This window comes from Alternaria metachromatica, assembly GCF_023757995.1.
Source record: "Alternaria metachromatica strain BMP 0045 chromosome Unknown scaffold_10, whole genome shotgun sequence".
Classification (NCBI taxonomy): Eukaryota; Fungi; Ascomycota; class Dothideomycetes; order Pleosporales; family Pleosporaceae; genus Alternaria; species Alternaria metachromatica.
The window spans coordinates 710,548-733,854 of record NW_026055501.1 but is presented as its reverse complement, the minus strand read 5'-3'; the positions used below and the strand labels follow the sequence as shown (position 1 = coordinate 733,854).

General features: G+C 53.6%; 8 protein-coding genes across 8 annotated transcripts; 6 read left to right on the top strand and 2 right to left on the bottom strand.

Moving 5' to 3' along the window:
- Positions 1-384: 384 nt before the first annotated feature.
- J4E83_005360 (uncharacterized protein) lies at positions 385-1,336 on the top strand (the record flags this gene model as incomplete). Its single annotated transcript, XM_049332279.1, has 2 exons — positions 385-460; positions 531-1,336. 2 exons carry the CDS (start codon positions 385-387, stop codon positions 1,334-1,336), a joined length of 882 nt encoding a protein of 293 aa, XP_049188730.1.
- A 1,129-nt stretch (positions 1,337-2,465) lies between these two features.
- On the top strand, positions 2,466-4,718 carry J4E83_005359 (uncharacterized protein; the record flags this gene model as incomplete). Its single annotated transcript, XM_049332278.1, has 5 exons — positions 2,466-2,706; positions 2,763-2,872; positions 2,929-3,279; positions 3,329-4,116; positions 4,181-4,718. The coding sequence occupies 5 exons, from the start codon at positions 2,466-2,468 to the stop codon at positions 4,716-4,718; spliced, it is 2,028 nt and encodes a 675-aa protein (XP_049188729.1).
- A 2,395-nt stretch (positions 4,719-7,113) lies between these two features.
- On the bottom strand, positions 7,114-8,194 carry J4E83_005358 (uncharacterized protein; the record flags this gene model as incomplete). Its single annotated transcript, XM_049332277.1, has 2 exons — positions 7,114-8,038; positions 8,091-8,194. The coding sequence occupies 2 exons, from the start codon at positions 8,192-8,194 to the stop codon at positions 7,114-7,116; spliced, it is 1,029 nt and encodes a 342-aa protein (XP_049188728.1).
- A 4,705-nt stretch (positions 8,195-12,899) lies between these two features.
- Positions 12,900-13,177, bottom strand: J4E83_005357 (uncharacterized protein; the record flags this gene model as incomplete). Its single annotated transcript, XM_049332276.1, has 2 exons — positions 12,900-12,935; positions 12,986-13,177. The coding sequence occupies 2 exons, from the start codon at positions 13,175-13,177 to the stop codon at positions 12,900-12,902; spliced, it is 228 nt and encodes a 75-aa protein (XP_049188727.1).
- Positions 13,178-14,941: 1,764 nt separating this feature from the next.
- J4E83_005356 (uncharacterized protein) lies at positions 14,942-15,705 on the top strand (the record flags this gene model as incomplete). Its single annotated transcript, XM_049332275.1, has 2 exons — positions 14,942-15,415; positions 15,472-15,705. 2 exons carry the CDS (start codon positions 14,942-14,944, stop codon positions 15,703-15,705), a joined length of 708 nt encoding a protein of 235 aa, XP_049188726.1.
- Positions 15,706-17,356: 1,651 nt separating this feature from the next.
- Positions 17,357-18,681, top strand: J4E83_005355 (uncharacterized protein; the record flags this gene model as incomplete). Its single annotated transcript, XM_049332274.1, has 4 exons — positions 17,357-17,796; positions 17,851-18,232; positions 18,280-18,453; positions 18,499-18,681. The coding sequence occupies 4 exons, from the start codon at positions 17,357-17,359 to the stop codon at positions 18,679-18,681; spliced, it is 1,179 nt and encodes a 392-aa protein (XP_049188725.1).
- A 400-nt stretch (positions 18,682-19,081) lies between these two features.
- J4E83_005354 (uncharacterized protein) lies at positions 19,082-19,800 on the top strand (the record flags this gene model as incomplete). The annotated part of the gene is made up of 2 exons (XM_049332273.1): positions 19,082-19,248; positions 19,296-19,800. The coding sequence occupies 2 exons, from the start codon at positions 19,082-19,084 to the stop codon at positions 19,798-19,800; spliced, it is 672 nt and encodes a 223-aa protein (XP_049188724.1).
- An 807-nt stretch (positions 19,801-20,607) lies between these two features.
- J4E83_005353 (uncharacterized protein) lies at positions 20,608-22,561 on the top strand (the record flags this gene model as incomplete). Its single annotated transcript, XM_049332272.1, has 2 exons — positions 20,608-20,695; positions 20,742-22,561. The coding sequence occupies 2 exons, from the start codon at positions 20,608-20,610 to the stop codon at positions 22,559-22,561; spliced, it is 1,908 nt and encodes a 635-aa protein (XP_049188723.1).
- Between the last annotated feature and the right edge of the window lie 746 nt (positions 22,562-23,307).

Below are 23,307 nucleotides of genomic sequence, written 5' to 3'. Positions count from 1 at the left end.
GTTCCGTTGTACTCTTGGAGTGTAGACCAATTATGCGCGATGCGTTTGCAGTGGCACTTTACTCGGCCCGTTACACTTCGGCCCGAGCGTGTTGGAACTAGGATGGGGTCTACCGGTAGATCGTATTGATAGCAGTGGGCGCTCTTCGGCGCTCACATTTGAGTTAGACAGCGGCAAGTAAGATGACCACTCCTTTGACCACGTGGTAGGCGGTCCAGTAGATGAGTATGGAATGTTTACCACGGTCCACGGTGGGCAGCAAGTTGGGATAGTCACCTCTCTGCCGAGCTTACAATGGTCAAGAAATATCACCTTCTGTCCCACTCCCAACCATCTTCACTCGTCGGCCATTCTGCGTGATTGAGACCAGCTTTGGTCTAAGCCATGGCAACACCAACCTCCATTGCCGACCGCCCAAAGCGAGAGCTGAAGGTGCTTTCATTGGGGATGACGCGTACTGGTGGGTTCCTCCAACGTTTGCTTTTGCTATTGTTACAGCCGTCGGGAGAAGCTGACTGAAGCGAGGGTAGGGTCGGCCTCCATTACTCAAGCTCTCGAGATTCTCGGATATCAAGGCGTGCACCACGGCATCCAGGCCATTAGTTCCCCAATTGAGTGGGAGTTCTTCAGCAAAGCATGCGATGCCTTTTACCCTTCGCTGCCGACCTATACAGGCGCACCTTTCACACGCGCCGATTGGGACGTTATCTTTGGGCCTTATGAGGCCGTCACCGACATGAGCTCGTTCTTCGCGACGCAGCTCATAGAAGCCTATCCCGAGGCGAAGCTAATCTTGGTGGAACGTGATATCGACGAGTGGTACGACAGTATGGAGGCGGCCATCTTCAGCACGACATGGGGGCTTCGCGCTGATCTCGTGATCAACGTACTGGGACCACTGTACGGTCTCAATGGCGGCAAGACGATTCGCAAGATCATGCTGGGCTTCTATGGTGTGCGTAATGTGCATGAGATGCGGCGGGTTGCCAAGGATCGATATAGGAAACACTATGCAGAAATCCGTGCTGCGGTGCCTGCCGAGCGCTTGCTCGAGTTCCGCTTGGAGGATGGCTGGAAGCCGCTATGCGAGTTCCTCGAGAAAGAGGTGCCAGAGGAGCCATTCCCTGTCAAGAACAAGAGAGACGAGCATGTGAAGCGGGTAAGGCAGAAACAGGACATGTTTTTCAGACACGTTGCAACAAGGTTTGCCAAGAAGGCGATACCCTCCGCCCTGGGTGTCGGCGTTCTCGGTCTGGCTGTGTGGAAGAGCAGGTCTGGTGCGCGGTGGGCTGAGATACTGAGTACTTTCAGGGAGACTTTGGCAAAGGCCTGGTGACGGGTTCCGATGGTTGTGTCGGCGAAGCGGCTGATCGGCAGAGTGGGACAGGGGAACGGTCGCGAAGGTTCTCTTGGGCAAATCTCAAGCTATCCGGAATGGAGCATCAAACAACGCACTATGGTGTTTTTCGCACTTCTTGCTTTCAAAGAGGCCAGTTTTACCTACAGGCGAATCCTTTCACATGTGCAAGTATGGTGACTGGTCGTGCACGGTGGGCAGGGTGCTTTGATCCGTCCTTCTGCTAGGCAGCTATGAAGATTTGAAGCAGCGTGTTCACACCCGTGGCAAAAAGATTGAGGAAACGTTGCATATCGACCAAGGAGTCATCGAGGTGAATGGTGTTGGCGGTGCGGTGGAGCCGGTGTCTCGTGTAGATCGGTCTGCCTAGCGACTGGAAGACCACCGGAAGGACACCTGGAACTTGGGACAGACAACGAGGGCCGTGTCCGAGATTACCGACGCAGCGACTCAGACTGGCTGGGGTTCGCGCATGGAGGAAACGGCGATTTTGCAATACAGCTGCATTGATTCGCGACTTGGACGTTGAGATGGTAGAGCACCGAGGTTTGTAGATGTTCGCGTTCGCTTAGATGGAGGGGTAAATTGGCCTAGAGGCACGATAGCAGATAACGACGGAGCTGCGACTTCCCCATCATCGCCTGCACAAGAAGCTACTGTGGCCTATAGGTCTGCATAGCGCGGAGTCACACCTGCTACACGGGCGCAGTGAAACCACAGTGCTAGCGAACTACACGTGTCCTGTAGCCAGCTGCGTCAAACGCAGGTGAAATTGAGGCTGATGCGGGCGGTTGGGGCAAAGTGAACGGGCCATGGGCGAGGTGCGCGCTAGACCGTTTGCGGAGCAAGATCCTCGAGATCGCAAGGTGTTCTTTCGAAATACTTCCACGACGTGTCCATATAACAGTAGCCGCCCACCGCTACTTGCCCTCCCTCCTCCACTCACCTTGCAACTGCAACCACCGCAACTCGCCTTTTGTTTCTTTCCCAGCGATACCCGGAGAGCCCCGTCTACTCCACACATTGCGAGCTCCCAGAGAGTTACGCCCGCACTTGCACCTGGCATCTAGGCCATACCCCCAGTCTTGACGACTACACACACATCACAATGGCACGAAGCTCGCGGGGCGCCAACCAGCGCTCAACATGGTCCATTGCCTTCTACCTCCTCCTCGTCCTTGTCGGCGGTCTGATGCTGGCTAAGACAGCACACGCCCAGGACCAGGAGCCCATCAAGGAGGACGCCAATGGTGTCTCCGGCCCCGTCATCGGTATCGATCTGGGAACCACCTACTCTTGTGTCGGTATCATGAAGAACGGCAAGGTTGAGATCATCACCAACGACCAGGGTAAGTCTGCGTGCTCGACCATCTCACACACCCAAACTGACATGTGTCCTCTCCAGGTAACCGTATCACACCTTCTTGGGTAGCCTTCACCGATGACGAGCGTCTTGTCGGAGACGCCGCCAAGAACCAGTTCGCCTCCAACCCCGAACGCACCATCTTCGATATCGTACGTACACTCCCGTATACCCTTGTTGCAAGGCTGGCATACTGACTGTGGAGCAGAAACGTCTCATCGGTCTCAAGTACAAGGAGAAGTCTGTTCAGAATGACATCAAGCACTTCCCCTTCAAGGTCGTCAACAAGAGCGGTCAACCCAAGGTTTCCGTTGCGGTTCACGGCGAGGAGAAGACCTTCACCCCCGAGGAGGTCTCCGCCATGGTTCTGGGCAAGATGAAGGAGGTGGCCGAGAGCTACCTTGGCGAGCCTGTCAAGAACGCCGTCGTTACCGTTCCCGCCTACTTCAACGACGCTCAGCGTGCCGCCACCAAGGACGCCGGAACTATCGCTGGTCTCAATGTTCTCCGTGTTGTGAACGAGCCCACCGCTGCCGCTCTGGCTTACGGCCTCGACAAGGTAAGACATCAGCATCCTCCGTTGGAGCAACTCAGCTAACGCACCACAGACCGACCAGAAGGAACGCCAGGTTCTCGTCTACGATCTCGGTGGTGGTACTTTCGATGTTTCCATCCTCACTATCGAATCTGGCGTTTTTGAGGTCCTGTCTACCGCTGGTGACACTCATCTCGGTGGTGAAGATTTTGACAACCGTGTCATCAACTACTTCACCAAGAAGTACAACAAGGAGAACGACGTCGACATCACCAAGGACTCCAAGACCATGTCCAAGTTGAAGCGCGAGGTTGAGAAGGCCAAGCGTACTCTCTCTTCCCAGAAGACCACCAAGATCGAGATTGAGTCTTTCTTCAAGGGCAAGGACTTCTCCGAGACCCTCACCCGCGCCAAGTTCGAGGAGCTCAACAACGACCTCTTCAAGAAGACCCTTAAGCCCGTTGAACAGGTTCTCAAGGACGCCAAGATGAAGAAGAGCGAAATCGACGACATTGTTCTCGTTGGAGGTTCCACTCGTATTCCCAAGGTCCAGGCCATGCTTGAGGAGTACTTCGGAAAGAAGGCCCGCAAGGATGTCAACCCCGATGAGGCTGTCGCTTACGGCGCTGCTGTTCAGGGTGGTATTCTCACCGGTGACGCCGCCACCGGCGACGTCGTTCTCATGGATGTCAACCCTCTTACCCTCGGTATTGAAACCACTGGCGGTGTCATGACCACTCTTATCAAGCGTGGTACTATCATCCCCACCAAGAAGAGCCAGATCTTCTCCACCGCCGCCGACAACCAGCCCGTAGTCTTGATCCAGGTATTCGAAGGAGAGCGAGCCATGACAAAGGACAAGTAAGTATCTACCGCGCCATTGCATGTCCACTACAAAGATCGATTTGCTAACCTATGTCTGCAGCAACCAACTTGGAAAGTTCGAGCTTACCAACATCCCTCCCGCGCCCCGTGGTGTTCCCCAGATTGAGGTCACTTTCGAGCTTGATGCCAACGGTATCCTCAAGGTCGGCGCTATCGACAAGGGCACTGGTAAGGGTGAATCCATCACCATCACCAACGACAAGGGCCGTCTCAGCAAGGAAGACATTGAGCGCATGGTTGAGGAGGCTGAGAAGTACGCCGAGGAAGACAAGGCCAACCGCGAGCGCATTGAGTCCCGCAACAAGCTCGAGAACTACGCCTACAGCCTCAAGAACCAGGTCAACGACGACGAGGGTCTTGGTGGCAAGATCGAGGAGGAGGACAAGGAGTCTCTCCTCGAGGCCGTCAAGGAGACCCAGGACTGGCTCGAGAGCAACGCCGCCGAGGCCGCCGCTGAGGACTTTGACGAGCAGTTCCAGAAGCTATCCGACGTCGCCTACCCCATCACCTCCAAGCTCTACGGCGCTGGCGGCCCCGGTGGTGACGATGAGATGCCCGATGACCACGACGAGTTGTAGATGGTTGACTGTAGAGTCACCACATGTTGCATCCTTCCTGTCGTATTTTGGTTCCATTGGCACCCACGTGTATGAGTAGAAAAGCACTTTTCGCGTTGAGGATATGACTTGCTTAGACCCACTCAGATATATGCGCAGTCATGGGAGTATTTACATGGAATGAAATACTTATGAGATCATTTGATTCTTCCAATGATACCTGGTGTTGTTTGAATTCGTGTCGCATGTTGTTGCATACGTACTGCTGAACGTTAATAAGTGAATACATCCCAAGACGATGTAGGCTCCTAGGTTGGTTATTGAGGTAATACACAGCTCGTATCCGTGCCAACTCAGGGAGGCAAAGCCTGTCTCAGACAGCCTTGCTAAGCGTTCGCGGGATGTCATCCTCAACCGCTTCCCTTACGACAAGTCCTTGGAGCCAAGGCCAATCTCAGCAGACACCTCGACACAGATAGTCACAAGTCTGTGGTCGAAGATGGGTGTGGACTCTACTGCAAACCCTGCAAATATCAGGCCAAAGACCGCAATGTGCTTCACCGTCATCGGTCGAGCGCGCGCCACAAAACGCGACTTGCTATTCTACCAGCGACGATGAAGATGCGTGTTCTCTTCGTTCCTCGTGATGCTTGTGAATGTGGGTTTCGTGACGCGTTTGAAAGAGTTCCAAGGTTCTTTTGTAGCCTCCTTGTCGTCCGTAAGGGTGGCTAGATCATGATACATAGGGTAGGAGCATCCACCACTCTAGAACATCTCTACTTACCAGAATCTAACTGTATGTGTACTATAAACTGCGACACAACATCTAGCCCATGTCTTCCGTTTGACAGCCGCATCTAGAAGGCTCCTTCCTCGTGGTTCTCGTATCGCATGTGCCGCTTTACCCAGCTTAGCCTACCAGGAGAAAGGTCCGGTGAGCTGGTGTACCAACGAAATCGAGGTTCTAGAGGAATGTTGAACATTCGATAGTGTCATTGCCATATTCTCGTATCGTTCGTGTACTTGAGTGAGGGGTTTCCCTTCCATGTTTTCTTTTTGCTAACGTGCATCGTGTCTTTTTTGCTCCATCTTTACTAATACTCTAGGTGTCGCGCATGGAAAAAACATGCTCTAGGGCTCTGATGATGCGCACGCCTATCATTTTATACGACACTTGCTCTTCCCTTTTTCATTGTCATGCGGGGTTCTTTCGTTTGGTGCCGTGGTTGCGCTTTCCCCTTGCGAGCGTTCTTACACTCAACATCTTTCCAAACAGAACGCGGAGCGCCAGAGATGTCTTTGGTTCATCTGCCGGGCTTACAGCAAGTTATTCACTCCAAGACAGTGCTGCGAGGTTTGGTTCTTTAATCTGGGGTTTTCGCTTTCTTTCTACGCATATGATGCGACTGCCCCATTTGACACCATGGCTGCCGCGCTCGAAACACTGTCGCCTGTCGCCTGGTCGTTCCTACCTGTGATGAATATGTCTGGCCATCGCTCTTCGACTTTCGCTTGCCGTCGCTGGATCAATCCTACACCTCGCCTAGGGATGGTGAACACACGCGCTGCGGATAAACCTCTAGGGCTGGCTAACCACCGTGCCACCGTCACCAACAATGCGGCACCCAACCAAAGGCACGCGCGATACACACCAACAGACAGGTCGTTCGAAAACAGAATCGGGAGACGCGCGCAGTGTCGTCGCAGTCGATCGATCCACCGTCTGGTCGCCTTATCGCCTCGTTAAGCCAGCGCTATATTCTAATAGCCCAACGATGCATCGAAGCTACGAACAGACTACGCGGCCTCTGATCACAGCGGCCTCCATATCCTGGACCACGCGAGATTTGGATCGTGAACCGATAATCGCTCCACTTGTGCAGCAACAACGGCTATACATACCTACCCCAGGCAATATGCTTCACGGCCGGAAATTTGCCTGCGAAGTCCTGGTTTCTGGCCCTGGTCTAGCAACGCAACAACCTTGGAGATAGCAGCAAACGTTATGTCTGAGCGTCAATATTGGACAACCAGGATAGTCCCGAACGGGAACCACGCCGATCACGACACGAAATTAGATGTGATGACGCGTTCAATATCGCGAGCTTCAGGTTTGAGCTCGATCAAGCAAGAAAGGTGATGTAGTTTTTATGGCTTTTGGAATTTGCGAGATACTAACAATAAACATTTACAAAATACACATAGACCGCTAAGAGCCGTGACGAGTAACGCGAATGGACCTGCGACCACTACCCAAAGTGCACGTGGGCATCTTGCCAGGCAACTAAGTCAAGATGACTGCCTAGGCAAGGAGACGTTCAGGTCGACAAGGTACAAAGGGGGAATATGGCGAAGAGTAATACACAAAATGACCCAAGGCGCAATCCAACTCCAAGCATGTTCATGTCGGAAGCGTTTAGGAGATGACAACCTTGACGGTCTCACCGTTCTGGCCCATGGAGCAACCACCACCGGTACCGGCCATGATTGGGTCGTAGCCAGCACCGCCGCCACCGCTGGAGTTGCAGTTGAAGAGGTCGTAGTCGGAACCCTGCTCGCAGGTGTCCAGGCCGTTCTTGCACTTGAAGACACAGGTGTTCATGTCGGAGACGCACTTGGAGCCCTTGGAGCTAATGCTGTCACCGTTCATGTTGATGTTACGCGAAACATCGAAAGCACCCGAGGCACCGAAGGTTACCTCCCACCAGGTGTTGTTGATTTGGAAGCCGTCATCCTTGTAGCCGGGGAAGACGGGAGCGCAAGCAGAGGGGACACCCTCCTTCCAGGAGAGCTCGAGGGACTTGCCGGCGGGGATCTTGACTGAGATGTCGGGCTGGTTGGCCTTGACAGACATGCCAGAGTAGCCGAGTGCCCTCCAGCAGAACAGGAGCATATCCTGGTCGGAGCGGTCGTTGATGAACTCGGCCTTCCACTTGCTGTCACCGCCAACCCAGATACCGTCCCACTGTGACTGCTTGTTCACACCCTTCTTGCAACCGAGCTCCTCGACCCAGTCCTGGACGTCGTCGAAGATGGAGCTGACGAGTCCACCGATAGCGTCACCGACGTTGTCCAAAGCGTCGCCGAGGTCACCAAGAGGGTCGTTCGACTCTGCGGAGGTAGCGGCGGGCTTCGCGCTGGTGGTAGTGGGCTCCTGCTTGGTGGAGGAAGGCGTGGGCTCGGCCTGAGTCTTGTAGTCGGCAACCTCAGCAACCTTGGGGGCAGCTGCAGGAGCAGGAGTAGGAGTAGGGGTGGCGAAGACGGAGCTCCAGTCCACATCGCTCAGATCGTATGCGACCTTGCTCCAGTCAACTTCGTTGGCAGCGCTGCGCTTGACCTCACTGCAAAGAGTTAGCAACCTGCTTTCGTTGTCGACTCGCAGACATTACTTACGCTTGACGGCGGGCGTGGAAGCTGGCGTGACGGTTGTGGAGGTTGGCGGCAGCAGCCTGGCCAACGACGATGGTGCTCAGCACCGCGGCGGAAGAGTAACGCATCGTGAAGTTGCGTGAGGGTGATTGAGTGAGGTAAGCGCTTGGTATTTATACTGCGGACAGGTCGTAACGTCGTTCAACGGCGTGTCGTGATGCGCTGGTAGTGGTTGGTCAACGAGTAGTTGAGGTATGAGTAATGAGTGACTGGGTGAGCTAGCTAGCAGGCGCAAGACGGGCGTGAAAGAGTGAACGCGCGAATTTGCCTTTTCAAAAAGAGGGACAATGTGTGGATTATATGTTGGGGTGAAGGAGGAAAAGGGAAACAAGCGGCCAGGCACAAAGGTAAGTGGCCCTTCAGCCGGGCTGCCCCCATCTCATCTCCTGGGAGACAGAATTGGACTAGCGCGCTGCGGACTATCCCCGTTACTAATTTAGTCAGGGCCAATTGCACCGGATGTTGCACCCCTGGATAGCGCGCGATCCTGACTTGGCTGGCGCTTCTCATTGGTGTGCCTGAGCCAGGCACAGTTGGCGCTCCGAGGTTTCAGCCGCTTTTGATCTCTCTTCGTCGCTTCGTCGCCTGTCGCAGCCGCGTCCCCCTTGGCCAGACTCGCAAGCGGCAAGGAAGCAAAGAGTTGTCGCTCGACTTTCACAACGACAGTGCGCAATCCCAAGGCGCGGGACTCGACTCAGCACCCGCGGGCGACGTCGTGAAGGCCGCGCAATTGCGATCTACACAGTGTGGAACCCAAACAGCTGTGATTGGGGCAGCCGCCCGTGGATACTGACCCTCCAGATTCCAGAACGTTTTCCACACATCGGCGCCGCGTTGCCTGCGTGTTCCTGTCACACTCCGGCACGTGTTTTCACCCAACGAGCCTAGTCTCCGTCGCCCTGACGAGTCCACAACCTTCATCTATCACTGTCACTGCCGTGTGCAGACACAATGTACACCCCATTCAGCCGCGACAGTCTGTGAGCCGGACACGTCTTCCCCCTCGGCTATGCATGCGTAACTCTCCAACTCCGTCAGGGCATGCAGTCCTTCCGCAGGATCGTGACGCAACCGTCCACACGACGACTTTTTGCCCGCCCATTTCCACCTGCACCTAGGCAGGATTCTCTCCATTCACGGATCAGCAAGATGTGCCGATGCAACGTTTGTGGAGCCCCGGTGCCGTCAGCGGGACGATAAGGTTCTTTATCGCAACGTGGTAGCCGGTATATGCATGGTGAAAATCTGGAAGACTACCCACTGCTAGTACGGTGTACAGCGACACCGCCAGCCGTGACCAGAAAAGCCTCACACGACGTGGTGGGTCGCTGTTCGCTGGATCTTCCCTGTGACGCTCCTCCGAGCAGAAACGGACCGGTAAGCGAAAACCATGTGTACTGTCTGCTCACCGGCCGCTGGACCTTCTCTCATGGCCAGCGAGAGTAGTGACGCGGACATTTTTGTGCTTTCATCATTTGTCTTGGTTCTTTCATGGTTGTGCTGCGTGTCGCCCTCGACATTGTACATCTGGTCGAGCAACCTGCCCTTGCACAGAGCAACAGCACAGCCTCTATGCGCCAACTGAGACATTGCGAAACCAAGAGCTACACAGAAACACTACTGCATGCGGACACCTTTTGTTCCTGCCGCCGTTCTCTAGGCGACACACATGCTCTCTAGTTCAGTCAGCCATACGATTACTATTATCTGCCGGACCGACAAGTCCTGCATTTGTCGCTCAAAACTTCCCATTGGCGGACATTACAACACTACCATCATGATTTTCCACACAAACCAATCATACGAAAAGCGCAACGTCGTGCGGAGCCGGCGACGAAAAGCTCATACAAGACGTTCGCAAGTGTTACCCGCTTATCGATACCTACTCGGAGCCGGGTTGGTGTGACATCACTAGGTGTAAGACTACCAACAAGCGGATGTGTTCTAGACAACTACAGGTAATTTCGCTTGTGGAAGGGATTTGTGGTGCTGTGGAGCGTATTTACCAGTCATACCTCGAGGTTATATCCTCGACTGGCTGCTAGATGATGGAAGAGTGCTTCCTGGCAGAATCTTCTTTTTGCGACTACACACCCGTTGACAGGGTACAGGCGATCAGAGGTCATAGAGACACGCGAGCGGGTGGAGATATCGGTCAGATCGGGCAGCAGGCATGCAACATGACGGACGTGGTATCTGCTTCGAATCGAGGTGGAAGTGGCCATACCGATCGTAGTGATGACTCAATCATGTCGCCATGAGGCGGAATGTTGGAATTGCGGAAATCAATGTCCGCCCTACGCACTTTCGTTGATTGCAAATATCGTCGTCCATAACAACAGCAACAACAACAAATCTGCCATGGGAGCGGGGACCCATGTACACACCCCTCAGCACCAGCGGTTCCCCCTCACAGGCACCCCTCACCCAACAATCCCAAACACAATCTCGCTACCACGCGAAAAAACCAAATGACACCAAGAACGCCCCAACGTTCTTCTTTCCAAGCCGCCGAAACAAGTTCAAAGCCACCGAACGTTTCTGAGTACGCGCGTGCTAGTCCGTCAGAAAAAGTCTGGATTGGCAGCGGGCGCGAAGTTATGTTGGAGCGTGGTTCGGTCGGAGGATGAGTCGGCACCATTGCGCTGGTGCGGATGTGGTGCCTGTCGATCAAACGCGTTCTCGGTTGGTGCTGCGTGCGCAGCGCAGGAGATCAGGTTTGCCGATCAGAGTGCCGGGCGAGCGTTGGGTGTCGCGGCGTCAAGAGTTCGCGGCACCAACAACATAACACAACAGTCATGCTTGATATTATGGCGACTATCTTATGCGCTGCATGCGACTGGTAATGTTGATGTTGTGGAAAGTGTTGCGACATTTTGGCAGCGATGAGAAAGGCATCTGACATTTTCGACGGTGCTGAGGCACAGCCCACGGCGTCGCCAGGCAGACACATCACTCTACCACGGCATTCATCTTGCTCGCAACACCTGTCAAGACACGTCATTCGGACAACTAACCCCATGCTACAGTTTCCGTTCACCTTAGTCACACGTGGCCAGTTGGTCAACAGACTCTAGAAGTTCTGACCTCTCAGTTCCCGCCCGTCGCGAGACGCGCAATGCCGACCCTCGGTCCCCGAGCTATCCACACGTTCGCAGAAGCGCGCAGACAGGGTGGCTGAAACCGATTACCTGCATCTACTCGTAGTGTACCACGCGAGAACAACACGCTCTTCGCTATCTTATCGTCCACGTTTCCTGCGGCGCGTCCCCGCCACTAGCACTGGCACCGCACTCACTAGCAGAAACAAAAGAGAAGGGAAATGTGAAACATGCATGCTCACATACATGCCAATCGTTCAGCTCATATACGGCCCCACTCGGAGTTCTACACTTCTTCGTATCCAGTGTCGCGAAAGCCTAGCTATGCAGGCTGGACATCTCCCGGGCGCCGCGTGGCGTTGGGGGCCGCTGACAAGTTGAGTTTGTTGCTGGTGTATGCGACGGACAATGCGGCTAGGGAGGAAGTTGATGTTGCAGCGTACTGTTGGACTGCTGTGGCGCTGTTCAGGGTCTGAACAGATGAGTTCAGTGGTACACTTGCACGGGTAACGGTACGCCTGACCAAGTTAGGAAGGAGTAGAGGCATGGACGGAGGTAGCTAGGTGTTTAAAGTATGATCGTTCGCTGTTAACCACGTAGGTCCCACATGGTATAGAGACACGGGAGGAGAGTGTGAGATGGCGGTGAGGGCAAGATCCGGCTGTTCTGTATCGTTTACTGGGTTCAGGTATGCCGGTGTACGTGGAGGTAAGGCTGATAGAGCAGGAGTTGGCATTCCGTTCCTCTCCCCTACTTCGAGCAGAGCGTAGCCAGGGTGTGTTTAACGTGTACTGATCACGCAATACGTTTGCTTCGAGACATGGCATAGTATGTACATGTCGATATATCATCGCGGTTGTCGCATTACCTTTCATCCTCCATCCTCCATCTACGTGCCCGGGAAACGAAGAAGCGCATCTCCTTCACCGTCCTACCCCAACACGTTGAACCGGGTGTATCAACTCTCGTGGGAATACTTGTTCATATCGAGCAAGTCTATTGACAGAACTGTAGATCCTCTACCATCTCAACAGCCTCAACGTCCCTCACAACCACGCTCAACACGTTAATCAAGCATGTGACAGGAAGCTAACGCACATCTAGACGCTTAAACCCACAGAGTTTGCATATGCATCGGCATGAGCCGCTGCAAACTGTTACCCGGGTGTGCGGTAGCTACTGTATGACTTTTGCTTTTCCCGCGTATATGCTTTTTCCTTTCCACGAAAGCCGAGATACTGGTTCAACGGGTGTGTCAGATGTGATTTGCGTGTTTCATGGTTTGTCTCTTCATACGTATACGAAGAAGAAGACATACTCAAGATGGAGAGGCGATGGGGATGTGGTGGTGTGGTGGTGTGGTGGTGGGATCCTGGTCTGATGTGAAACTGCACATCAGCGCTACTAATAAAATGCTTCGCCAGCTACTTCGGCATATGTTATATGCATAGCGGTAGGCGTGTGGCGAGTGAACACAAGCAGACATGAACGCATCTCAAAGGTATGTGCCAGGGAAGTGACAATTCATTGATAGTAGTTCATAAAACGAGTGTAGTGCCAAAAGATTGTACCCAAGAAGTAGAAGCTTTTGGCGAGTAGTCGATGAACATCGACCCTGTCACCATCTCAATAGCAACATCTTCCACATACCGCCGTAAGTACTGTCATTCCTCTAACCCTGAGCCTCAGTGAGGATCAACTTCAAGTCCTACACGCATCCGTTAGCACAGCGCTCACTTCTCACGACCCACAACTTACACAGCCTCCGTCAGCAGGAGCGCACTGCGTCCCACCAATACTAGCCAACTGGCAGTTGGAAACCTCGAAACGATTGTAAATCTTGTCGCTCTTGCGGAATAGATCGATGGCAACGGAACCAGGCCCATTCTGCTCGTAGACCCAAGTTGCCTGGTAGTCGTCATCCAAGTCTTGAGTACCCCCGTTCTTCATATCGAAATTTTGCTTGCATGTGCCAGCAAAATCCACTGTTCCGAATGCGCCCAGAGAATCTTGGTCGCCGACGATGAAGTTGCAGACAGGGATGCAGCAGCCTCCGGGGCAGCCACCGAAGGTACCGCCGTCGTCAAGGCTCACCTGAGCTTTGGTCTGAGGTCGACGTTAGTCTTGTTTTGGCGCACTGGGTGAATACGAGGGAAAGGGGAGGTGTACCGTGGCGAGGAGGGCGATGAACGCCAGGCTGATAGATTGGATGGAATGCATGTTGATGGTCCTCCTGAGTCGGATGATTGTCGTTGATATTGTTGAGAATGTGAGTGGAGTTTGTTGCGAGGTTTGAAGATCATACTTATACCTTTTCTACCAAGTACCCATCGTCGATTGCTCACACTGGTACTGCGGTGACAGAGACCGACGAGCCACTCATGATCCCCGCAACCATCCCATACGTAAAGGTATTCCTAGGATTAGAGATATCGCAACCATCAGATATGTCGATCATTCATAAGTCTGTTTCTGAGCACGTCCCTGAGAGGCAGAACATGTTGTCCTTACTCTACTGTAACTGGTAGACGGTGAGTATGTATGGTAGTTTTAGGCTATATAACAGGGCGGTTGCTTATAGAAGTCTTGGTCTAGACAAGAGATCAATTGCCTATAGTAGTCTTGGACTAGACAAGTGGGTGATTGCTTACGTTGATCTCAGACAGAATAAGAGGGCGATTGCTTATAGTAGTCCTAAACCGGACAGCAAGGCGTTTGATGATGGTAATCTTTGGTTAGACAGTGGGACGATTGCTCATCGAGTCTTTGCACGTCGGTTAATATCGAATTCGTGTGTACTGGCAGACACAATACCTCCTCCCCCAATAGAAATACACCTGGGCAAGCTTAGATGGTCATAGCCAAAGCTGTTCATGACAAAGCCTAGTATACTTCACCACGTTCTGCACAGCGGATTGAATATGTCTCATTGCCATGTCATCCTCAGTGTCCTTCATGTCCTAGCTCTCCACTGCTGGGGGTCGCACTGATATCCTCCTCGCTCTGTTGTCTACTCACCTCCACCGCCTGGGACTGAGATGAGATATTCCCCACTCTATCGATATCTCTTGTCCGTCAATCTATAATGTAGCGACAGCCTCCTCGCTAAGGTTGGTGTGCGCCGTTTGCGTCAATGTCGCATGTGCGCGCTCACTCTCCGCACCACCGCGTTTGCTCTCAATTCGACCTATATCTCCCCACAACAAACTCGCCTACGACTTCTGATATGTGTATATATATCAATTAATTGAGCAGTATTCCATCGCAACACGACTCCGAGTGGCCTATTAATCCCTGGATGTGTACCTTGGGTTGACCTTGGTAATACCGTCGATAACAGCCATTTCGGTGAGTGAGTTCGATCCTCATAGTCTACCGCAGTGTTGTGATTATTTATTTTTGCTCTTTTTTGCTCACTTTGATGCCTTTCACTCGCCTTCACTCAAAATCAGAGATAGCCTCATTTTTGCTCCTACCTGATTCAGTCCTAGTGCGTGAGTATACGTTAATTGTAGTCGCAGTGAGTGTGGAAATTTGACGTGAATATGAAGTGAATGTGAGCGTGAAGGGGAATTCACTACTCTCCTTCACTGCAGGACTTTTACGCACTGGAGCCTGGTCCATATAAAACTTTCTTCTGGTCGTAATTCTGCTTCCTCTAGCCACCCACATACAATCAAGCTATCATCACTTTAAAGCTTTTTTGTCTACATCATGTCTACATTCTCCGATCTCACCCGCAAAGAGAAGCGCGATATAATTCGCGGCGAGCCCTTCGACGGTGTACAAGTCACCATGGCACCCAAGAGCATTCGCGACCTCCTCGACACCCTCGCGAGCATCCCCAACAACAAGTTGGCGACTACGCACCCCGCCTCCGCGTCACTCGCGCTCATCGACGACAACTGGGGCGTCGACATGACCTCCTTCCCTCCTCCTCCGCCTATGTACGGCGGCCGCACCTTCCGTCCCGCTGGCGACGCGGCGAGTTGGGACTTGCGCCTGTTGGCGACTCTGGCGGTTCTGTCGGAGTTTACGCAGGGCCAGGGCGACTACATGGGCGGCCAGATCAATTCGGCGGTAGAATTGAGGAACATCGACAAGAGGACGAAGAAGAATCTTGGTGTGGTGTTTGCGGTGGATGTGGTGAGGGTGATTCGGGATCTGCTGCATCCTCTCAATGAAGATGTAAGTTTTCTTTGAAGCCATTTTGACGAATTGGGAACTATGCTAATCATGTCCAGGAGTACAAGGAAGGCGCCCTTCCGGCAAGGAAGCGGAAGGCCGGCTTCAACGACCGCCGCCAGTCCGAGCGGAAGAACACGAAGGCCACCGAGCAGGCCGTAGACACCGACATGCCGGTTGGGGGTGAGGCGATGGAGAGGGTGGAGAAGAAGTTGAGGAAGACAAGGCTTCCCGACAAGGTCGAGTCTGACTCCGAGGAGGAGATGTTGGCTCCTGGAGAGCGCATGGTGTAGATAGTTGCGGCGGGGTGAGTCCTTGTCGTTGTCTCGCATACTGATGACGCTGGACTTCGCGCTGTGAAGGGGCAGCCTGGCAGATACCAATACAGTACAGTACTACCATATCGATAGTCGCCGCCATGCTGTGATTGATTGACGAGGCAAAGTTTCTCAACGTCGATGAATCTCAAGTCTGTGGTATCCGGCATCTTAGTCCCTGGGCTCTTGATTGTATGATATACGCCACCGTGGTCCTTTTCGCAACTACTGATCCATGTCTTAATGCCCCCGATGTTGATTTCTTGGTGGAACAGGGAAAATCCGGACGCATTTGGAATTGGTTGAATTTCCACGAGTAACCAACCGGAAAGTATCTCCTCACCCTCGATTCTCTCGCCCATAATTCGTAACGTCCAATCACCATCGGATTTGCGGTAGTAGACAAAGCCGACCCATTCTCCTACATAGTTGGCTTATGTATGAATTCCGAACCTAAGCGCTATTTTTTGGCATGTAACACATCCAGCGTTCTCCTGGACATCGCGATTTTCCTACACGTACTCTCTGGGATGGGGTGTCTTCTTCTCTATCGCGTCTGCGACTGATTTGCAAAGTGCACACTGCACCATATCTCGATGGCGTGACAAATTTGTGCGATCTGGAGGGCGACCACGCGTATGAGACTCTTCGTGCAGATAATAAGGCCACCAGCCACTGTAGACCAATGCGGGGCTAGGACCCCTTGGACATACGGACGATGCTGAGTTGGAAGAGTATCAGCCTTTAGATGACCATTAGAGGAATAACTCGAGTAAAGATCAGATGAAAGCTTGAGGTTTCGATGAGTAGAACGTAGGTGAGTGCGGAGTATATGACAAGGCAGCTGCCACCTCATGCGCAGCATGATGACATCATGCTTGCTTATCTGCATTGCTCAAGCCTTGTGAGTATATTGATCAACAAAACAGAAGGTGTACTTCATGTGAGTAACTTGTTAAAAAGAACGTATGGGAAACATCAGAATAGGAGAACGGCATAGGCGGTCAATGGGCGAGCATTGACTAGATGGTGGTTGACAAACTTCGCGCTAAAGGACATCGCGATCGCCGGACCCGTGGACGCATCTGCACCCCAGATTCAGAGCCCACTTCTTTCTTCGGGAATAATGGGACATCAGTTCAATCCGATTTCACCTTCAGCAATGGTACATATCCAGAATTTTATCCATTCGACCACGAGTTAACCACACTATTCCACAATCCCATGAAGATCCCCATGCCCCAGCCCCTCCCACGGAAATAACGCCTCCAGCCTTGACAGACGTCATGCCTAGCGCACAACAGTCACGTCCCAAGCTTATGGCGCGGGCACCCTCCCCCTAATCTGGGAGATCTGACTAGTGGAATGAGGGGAAGTACGAGATCGGCTTCCAATGGCGTTGGCATCAAGATGGGGAATTGTGCTGTGACGTCTTCTAGCATACGGGGTATACAGAGCCGAGGGCATGCGACGAGACATGCTTAAGCAGTCGTTGTCCGCCTAGTAGACTATTTGTTGTGCATCTGCTAGTACCCTCCTCGCTCTGGCACTGGTCTTGAGGCTCAACAGGCTTTGGATTAGACTGTCCCTCATTCTTCGTTTAGTGTTGCTTTGAAGTGTGTTCAGCATGGCATCTCAAGGACCTATGGCCCCAGGACCGTCGATAACACGGGATTGGGCAGACGACCGCTCTGATGATCGTCTACACAGTGTTACGTCTGGTACGAGTGCCACGCCTTTGACGCAAGCGCAAACACAGCATTCGGCGCATTCTACCAGTTCTGAACTCTCGGCCCATCGAACGTCTTCGAGCGCTCAACGGAAGCGATCGGTACTTGGCTTGCATCCTCAAGCACCCATCGACGAAGAGCATGACCATGGTGCGGCGTCGGAGTTGCTTTGGTCGCGTATACGGACGGTAATGAGGGAGCCGTTCGCGGAGTTCTGGGGCACCGCTATAATGGTGATGTTCGGTGATGGAGCGGTTGCGCAGGTATTGCTTTCGACTGGACAGACGACGGCTCCAGGTGGTAATGGGTTCGGGCAGTATCAGTCCATCAACTGGGGGTGAGTCGAACATCGAAGTATTGGAACATCGCAAGGTATGCTAACTCGAAGAAGCTGGGGCCTGGGCGTCATGCTTGGGCTGTACGTAGCAGGCGACTCTGGTGCATACCTAAACCCGGCGATTACTCTCAGCAATTGCATCTTTCGTCAACTACCGTGGCGGCGGTTCCCGATGTACTTTGCTGCGCAGATGCTTGGCGGTTTCGTCGGGTCCGGGATCGTATACGCGAATTACATCAGCTCCATCGACTGGTTCGAGGGCGGGAAGATGCGAACAGTGCCTCCGGCTGAGAAGGCTACTGCGAACATCTTCTGCACCTACCCACAGCCATTTCTTACCAAGACCAGCCAGTTCTTCTCTGAGTTCATCGCAAGTACACTGTTGATGTTCGTCATCTTCGCGTTGAAAGACCCGAGCAATAATGGTGTTCCGAAGGTACGGCCGCTAGAATGATCAGCAGGAATGTGCTGACCTTCCTCTAGTCCGACAAATGGTTCCCACTGTGCCTATTCTTCCTCATCTTCGGGCTGGGATCTTGCTTCGGCTGGCAGACTGGTTATGCGATCAATATCGCTCGTGACTTTAGCCCAAGACTGATGTCTTATGCGGTCGGGTATGGTCATGAGGTGTGGTCCGCTGGCGGCTACTACTTCTGGGTATGTCTTCTGATGGCGCTGATAGCTCTTGCTGACCATGTCTAGATCCCGATGGTGGCACCATTCCTTGGCTGCGCGTTTGGAGGATTCCTCTACGACATCTTCATCTACACGGGACCCAGTCCTATCAACTCGCCATGGCTTGGCTTGAAGCAGCTCACTCCCGGTAACGCGATGCGAGCGAGGAGAGAGCACCTAAGGAGAGAGAAAGAAGAGGGGATTGTATAACAGTCTGTTCTTTGCATCCGACCATGAGGCCTGGCAAGGTAGATATTCCATGAACAGAAACGCAGGCTCTGAAACAGCCAAGTTCCCTTTATTGAGGTATTACTTGTTCCTGATGTATATAGAAAGGTGATTGTAAGCCGAACTGAATAGCATCTCATCTGTTCAACAAGAGCGAAGACGTTTGCGAGTACGCGTGGAAAGAGCCTTCAGTCTTGCTTAGTCATTCACGCGTGTCGGTGTTGTCTGACGCCATTGTGCCCCGCTGATGCCCGCAAGCCGCTGTCAGGCGCCGCATACCAAACTTTGACTCACTCGCAACTACACACCACACGTCGAAATACTCGCGCACCACGTCCATCCACTTTGGAAACAAATACGATCTCGCATACCTCACAACACAATGGCGAAAAAGGGCGCGGCCGGCGGCGATGGAGGGGGCTCGAAGAAGGCACAAGGACAAGCCCGCAAGGCAGACGCCGCTGCATCGAAGCAGGCTGCAAAGAACCAACAAGCTGAGAAGGCAGAGGCAGAGGAATGGAACAAGGGCGCAAAGTCAAATGCAAAGGCGTACGTGCATCTCCGCCCCTACTTACACAGCAGCTAACATATCATAGCGAGGCCGCAGCAGAAAAGGCCGCTGAAGCAGCCCGTAAGAAGGCTGAGAAGGAAGCCCTGCTCCGTGAAGAGGAGGCTTCCCTGCCCTCCAAGCCCAAGGGCAAGAACCCCAAAGCCGAGAAGAAACCCCGCGGGGGCGGCATCGACTCAGCGCTCGGCTCCTTCGACGCGAAGCCTGGCGCGCTCAACGCCACCGGTATCGACAACGCCCTCGACGCTCTGGATATCACAGGCAACAGCCAGGACAAGGTGGACCGCCATCCCGAGAGGCGCTTCAAGGCCGCATACGCTGCGTTTGAGGAACGAAGACTGGACGAGATGAAGGACGAGAAGGGTCTGCGACGACAGCAGAAGATCGACCAAATCCGCAAGGAGTTCGAGAAGCACCCCGAAAACCCGTTCAACCAAGTCAACGCATCGTACAACATGACCAGAGAGGAGATCGCCGCACTGCGCGAATCAGAGAAGGACAAGAAGGAGAAGAGGCTTGTGGGGGTCAACTGAGTGGCTGTGTTACTTTCGCGTACTATTCATATATGGGGGCGTTCTGGGTAGACCTGGGACGAGACGCCTCAGTGCATGATCGCAGACGGGCCGAGGCATGAGTTGGGGGATTTTGATTAAACTCCGCCTCATGAGCGAGCCATGGGTCCGTAAGCTGACTTTCATTATTCAATATTCTTTCCTGTTGCTTATGGTTGTGATGATCCCCGCGCTCTTAGCACTACGACGGCCCCGATCGCCCCTCATTCGTGCGGGTAGTGTACCTCTAGCTGATCATCCGTAGCGTAAGAGATAGTCGTGCAGTCGGTCCTGGTGTTGGTCGTGAGAGCACTGCGACACGCGACGATCTTTTCTTAGCAGCCAAACAATAGCAAAGTAACGGCACGTCGGCACGGCCAGTGAACACAAGGGATTTGAGGAGGCCAAATAATGAAGGACAAGCCGCCCGGACAACCGTACAGTGGCGCCAAAATGGAGGCCCAAAAGCAGCGCAGCCGCCGACCTGAAACATGCGTGCTAGTTAGCCATTGGCCGACACCAAATCCGTTCCTGCGTTTCGAAACGCCCGCTTACCCAATCCCTGCTGCACCCGCGCGCTCCTTCCCCGACTGTCCTCACCGAAGAAATATGGGTCCACGCGAGTTCGATCTTAGATAAGCCCTACTCCCGGCATTCACCATGCGTGCCTTGCTCTCCTTCACATTCTGCAGCCTCGGCGCTATACAGTCCTTCTTTTCTTCCCTTTCTCTCTTCTGACTTTTTGTCGTTACCTTCTTTTGAACTCTACTCATTCGTTTCTCAACCAATATGAAGTACTTTACCACCACTGGAGCAGTGCTCCTTAGTGCCCTTACAGCGACCGCCGGCGGTATCAAGTTCGACCCCGAGGATGAAGGTGAGGATATTCGCAGCAACCGCGCTACAAAGCTAACCTTCAGAAGCGTCAATCCTCGCCGTCACTCGACAATACGCGTACGGACTGATGTCGATGTACCAGGGCAACGCCACAGGCACATCCATCGAGGGTGTCGGAGTCTGGCCCAAGCCCCACTACTGGTGGGAGGGTGGCGCCGCGTGGGGTGGCATGATCGAGTACAGCCAGTTCACCGGCGACGACTCACACGTCAAGACGCTCCAACAGGCATTGACCGCCAACTACGGCCCCGACAACGACTTCATCCTCTCCTACCGCAAAGGAGAAACTGGCAACGATGACCAGGCTTTCTGGGCGCTTGCCGTCATGAGCGCGGTCGAATACCAGTTCCCCGATCCCGCAGATGCGCCTGCGAGCTACCTCGAGGTCGTGACCAACGCTTTCGAGAATATTGTCGGACGCTGGGACGAGACAAGCTGCGGTGGAGGACTGAAGTGGCAGGTGTACCCTGAGAACAGCTACGGCTACAACTACAAGAACTCAATCTCCAACGGCTGCGCTTTCGCTCTCGGTGCGCGCCTTGCTCGCTACACTGGCGAGCAAAAGTACGCGGATTGGGCTGTCAAAATCTACGACTGGACAAAGAAGGTTGGACTTATCAGCGACCAGTACGAGGTGTTCGATGGCACAGACGACAAGACCAACTGCGCCACAGTCGCCGACAAGACCCAGTGGAGCTACAACAATGCCATGTATCTCCATGGATCGGCCTTCATGTACGACTACACCAACGGCGAGAGCACCTGGAAGGATCGTACTTCCGGCTTCCTGGATCATGCTGAAGTGCTGTTCTTCAGCCCTTACGAGAACGCCACAGACATCATGTACGAGTGGGCTTGCGAGACGGGCGAATCTGGCCGACACTGCAACCTCGATCAGCAATCGTTCAAGGCATACCTTTCCCGCTTCATTGCTAAGACTGCCATGGTCGCTCCTTTCACCAAGGACAAGATTGTGCCGTTGCTGAAGGCTTCCGCTGTCGGTGCCGCCAAGGCCTGCTCTGGAGGTACTGACGGCGTCACATGCGGCAGCAAGTGGTACACTGGAAGCTGGGACGGCACCTCTGGCGTCGGCCAGCAGCTGTCGGCCTTGGAGGTCACCCAGGCACTCTTGATGATCGAAAAGGGTACCCTGCCTGCAAAGGGCAACAGCGCGCCGAAGCCATCGAGCAGCCCTTCCACCAAGCCTAGCTCTACGCCGGCCCCATCATCTGCTCCTGCGACAAGCGACGCCGTTTCTTCAGCCACCTCTATGTCTAGTCAAGTCCCAGCTGCCAGCGAAGCTACTCCCTCCTCAAGCGCCACCAGCGAGAGCCCTGCACCCAGCAAGGCCCCATCCACCGAGGCGCCTTCGAACGACAACCACAACATCGTTCCCAAGTTCCCGGAGGCTGATGAAGCTCCTGTCTCCACACAGGTTGTCTCCTCAGTCGTCGTCGTAACAAGCACATCAGTCTCAAGCTCTCAACCCTCGGCCTCAGGCAAGCCTGCTAGTCAGTCCAACGGAGGCTCATCCAGCAGCTGCGCCCGCAGCGTGACTCGGACTGTGACTCTCGCTCGCTCCTCCGCGACAAGCAGCTGCACGCCCAGCGTGACCGAGACTGTCTACGTACCGGCAGCTTCGGCGACCACGGGCCTCGTCGTAGACTCTTCGCCAGCTCCGGTTGTACCTCCTGTTACTACCACGTTGATGTCGGCGCCAGCTGCTAATACCAGCTTGCCCAACCCGACATCTCCAGAGCAGTTCCTCGGCGCTGGCTCTGCCCTCACCGTCAGCACCTCTGTTGTCACCGTTTTGGTGGCAGCGATGGCCTTTGCTATGGTGTAAGCCTTAATCTGCACATTGTATCTTGTCTTCATCTTCTTTACTGTACATATATACCCTTCTTACTTTATAGACCGCCATATTCCCGGGCCGCTTGACGGCACCCTCTGATAGATTGGAATGTATAATGGTCCTTTCATCTGACTATCCACATGTGTAATTTTGATTTTGACTCAGTCATCAATTTATGATTCCAATAGCGTAACAATGCAGGTAAACTTCTGCCATATGCCTTCATCGGTGTGGCGCATCCTCAGCCGTGACATTTGGTGGAGCGGGCTCAGCTGGCTGCTACCCCACTAGAAAAGGGCCGCCAACAATTAATGTGCGATGACATAGCAACCATCCCACTTCCCCGGCCCTATCTGCAACCCTCCACATATCCGAGCTCAACAACGAAAATAGCGCTGCGGATATGCGCTGCTGAAAGCTTGATTTCCTCACCAGAGCCAGCGCTCGTCGGGTATCGGCTATCCAGGTCCGCGCGGATTCGGAACTTCCATTTACTGTGGCCTGATGTTCTTCTTCTGCACGCGACCTACATAGAGAAAGTGCTAGAACGTGAAGGTGCGTGACAACATGTCTGAGTCTGCGCTCTGATGCTAACGAGGGATAATACCGTAGCTTCCAACGCAGCTTCATCGTCAGCGACCCTGTTCCGCCGTGCGCGTATTTCGTGTCTCGTCACCCCTCGTTTCCTGTCGCATTCGCCATCGCGTCCGCGGACGGATACGCACCACCAGCCATAG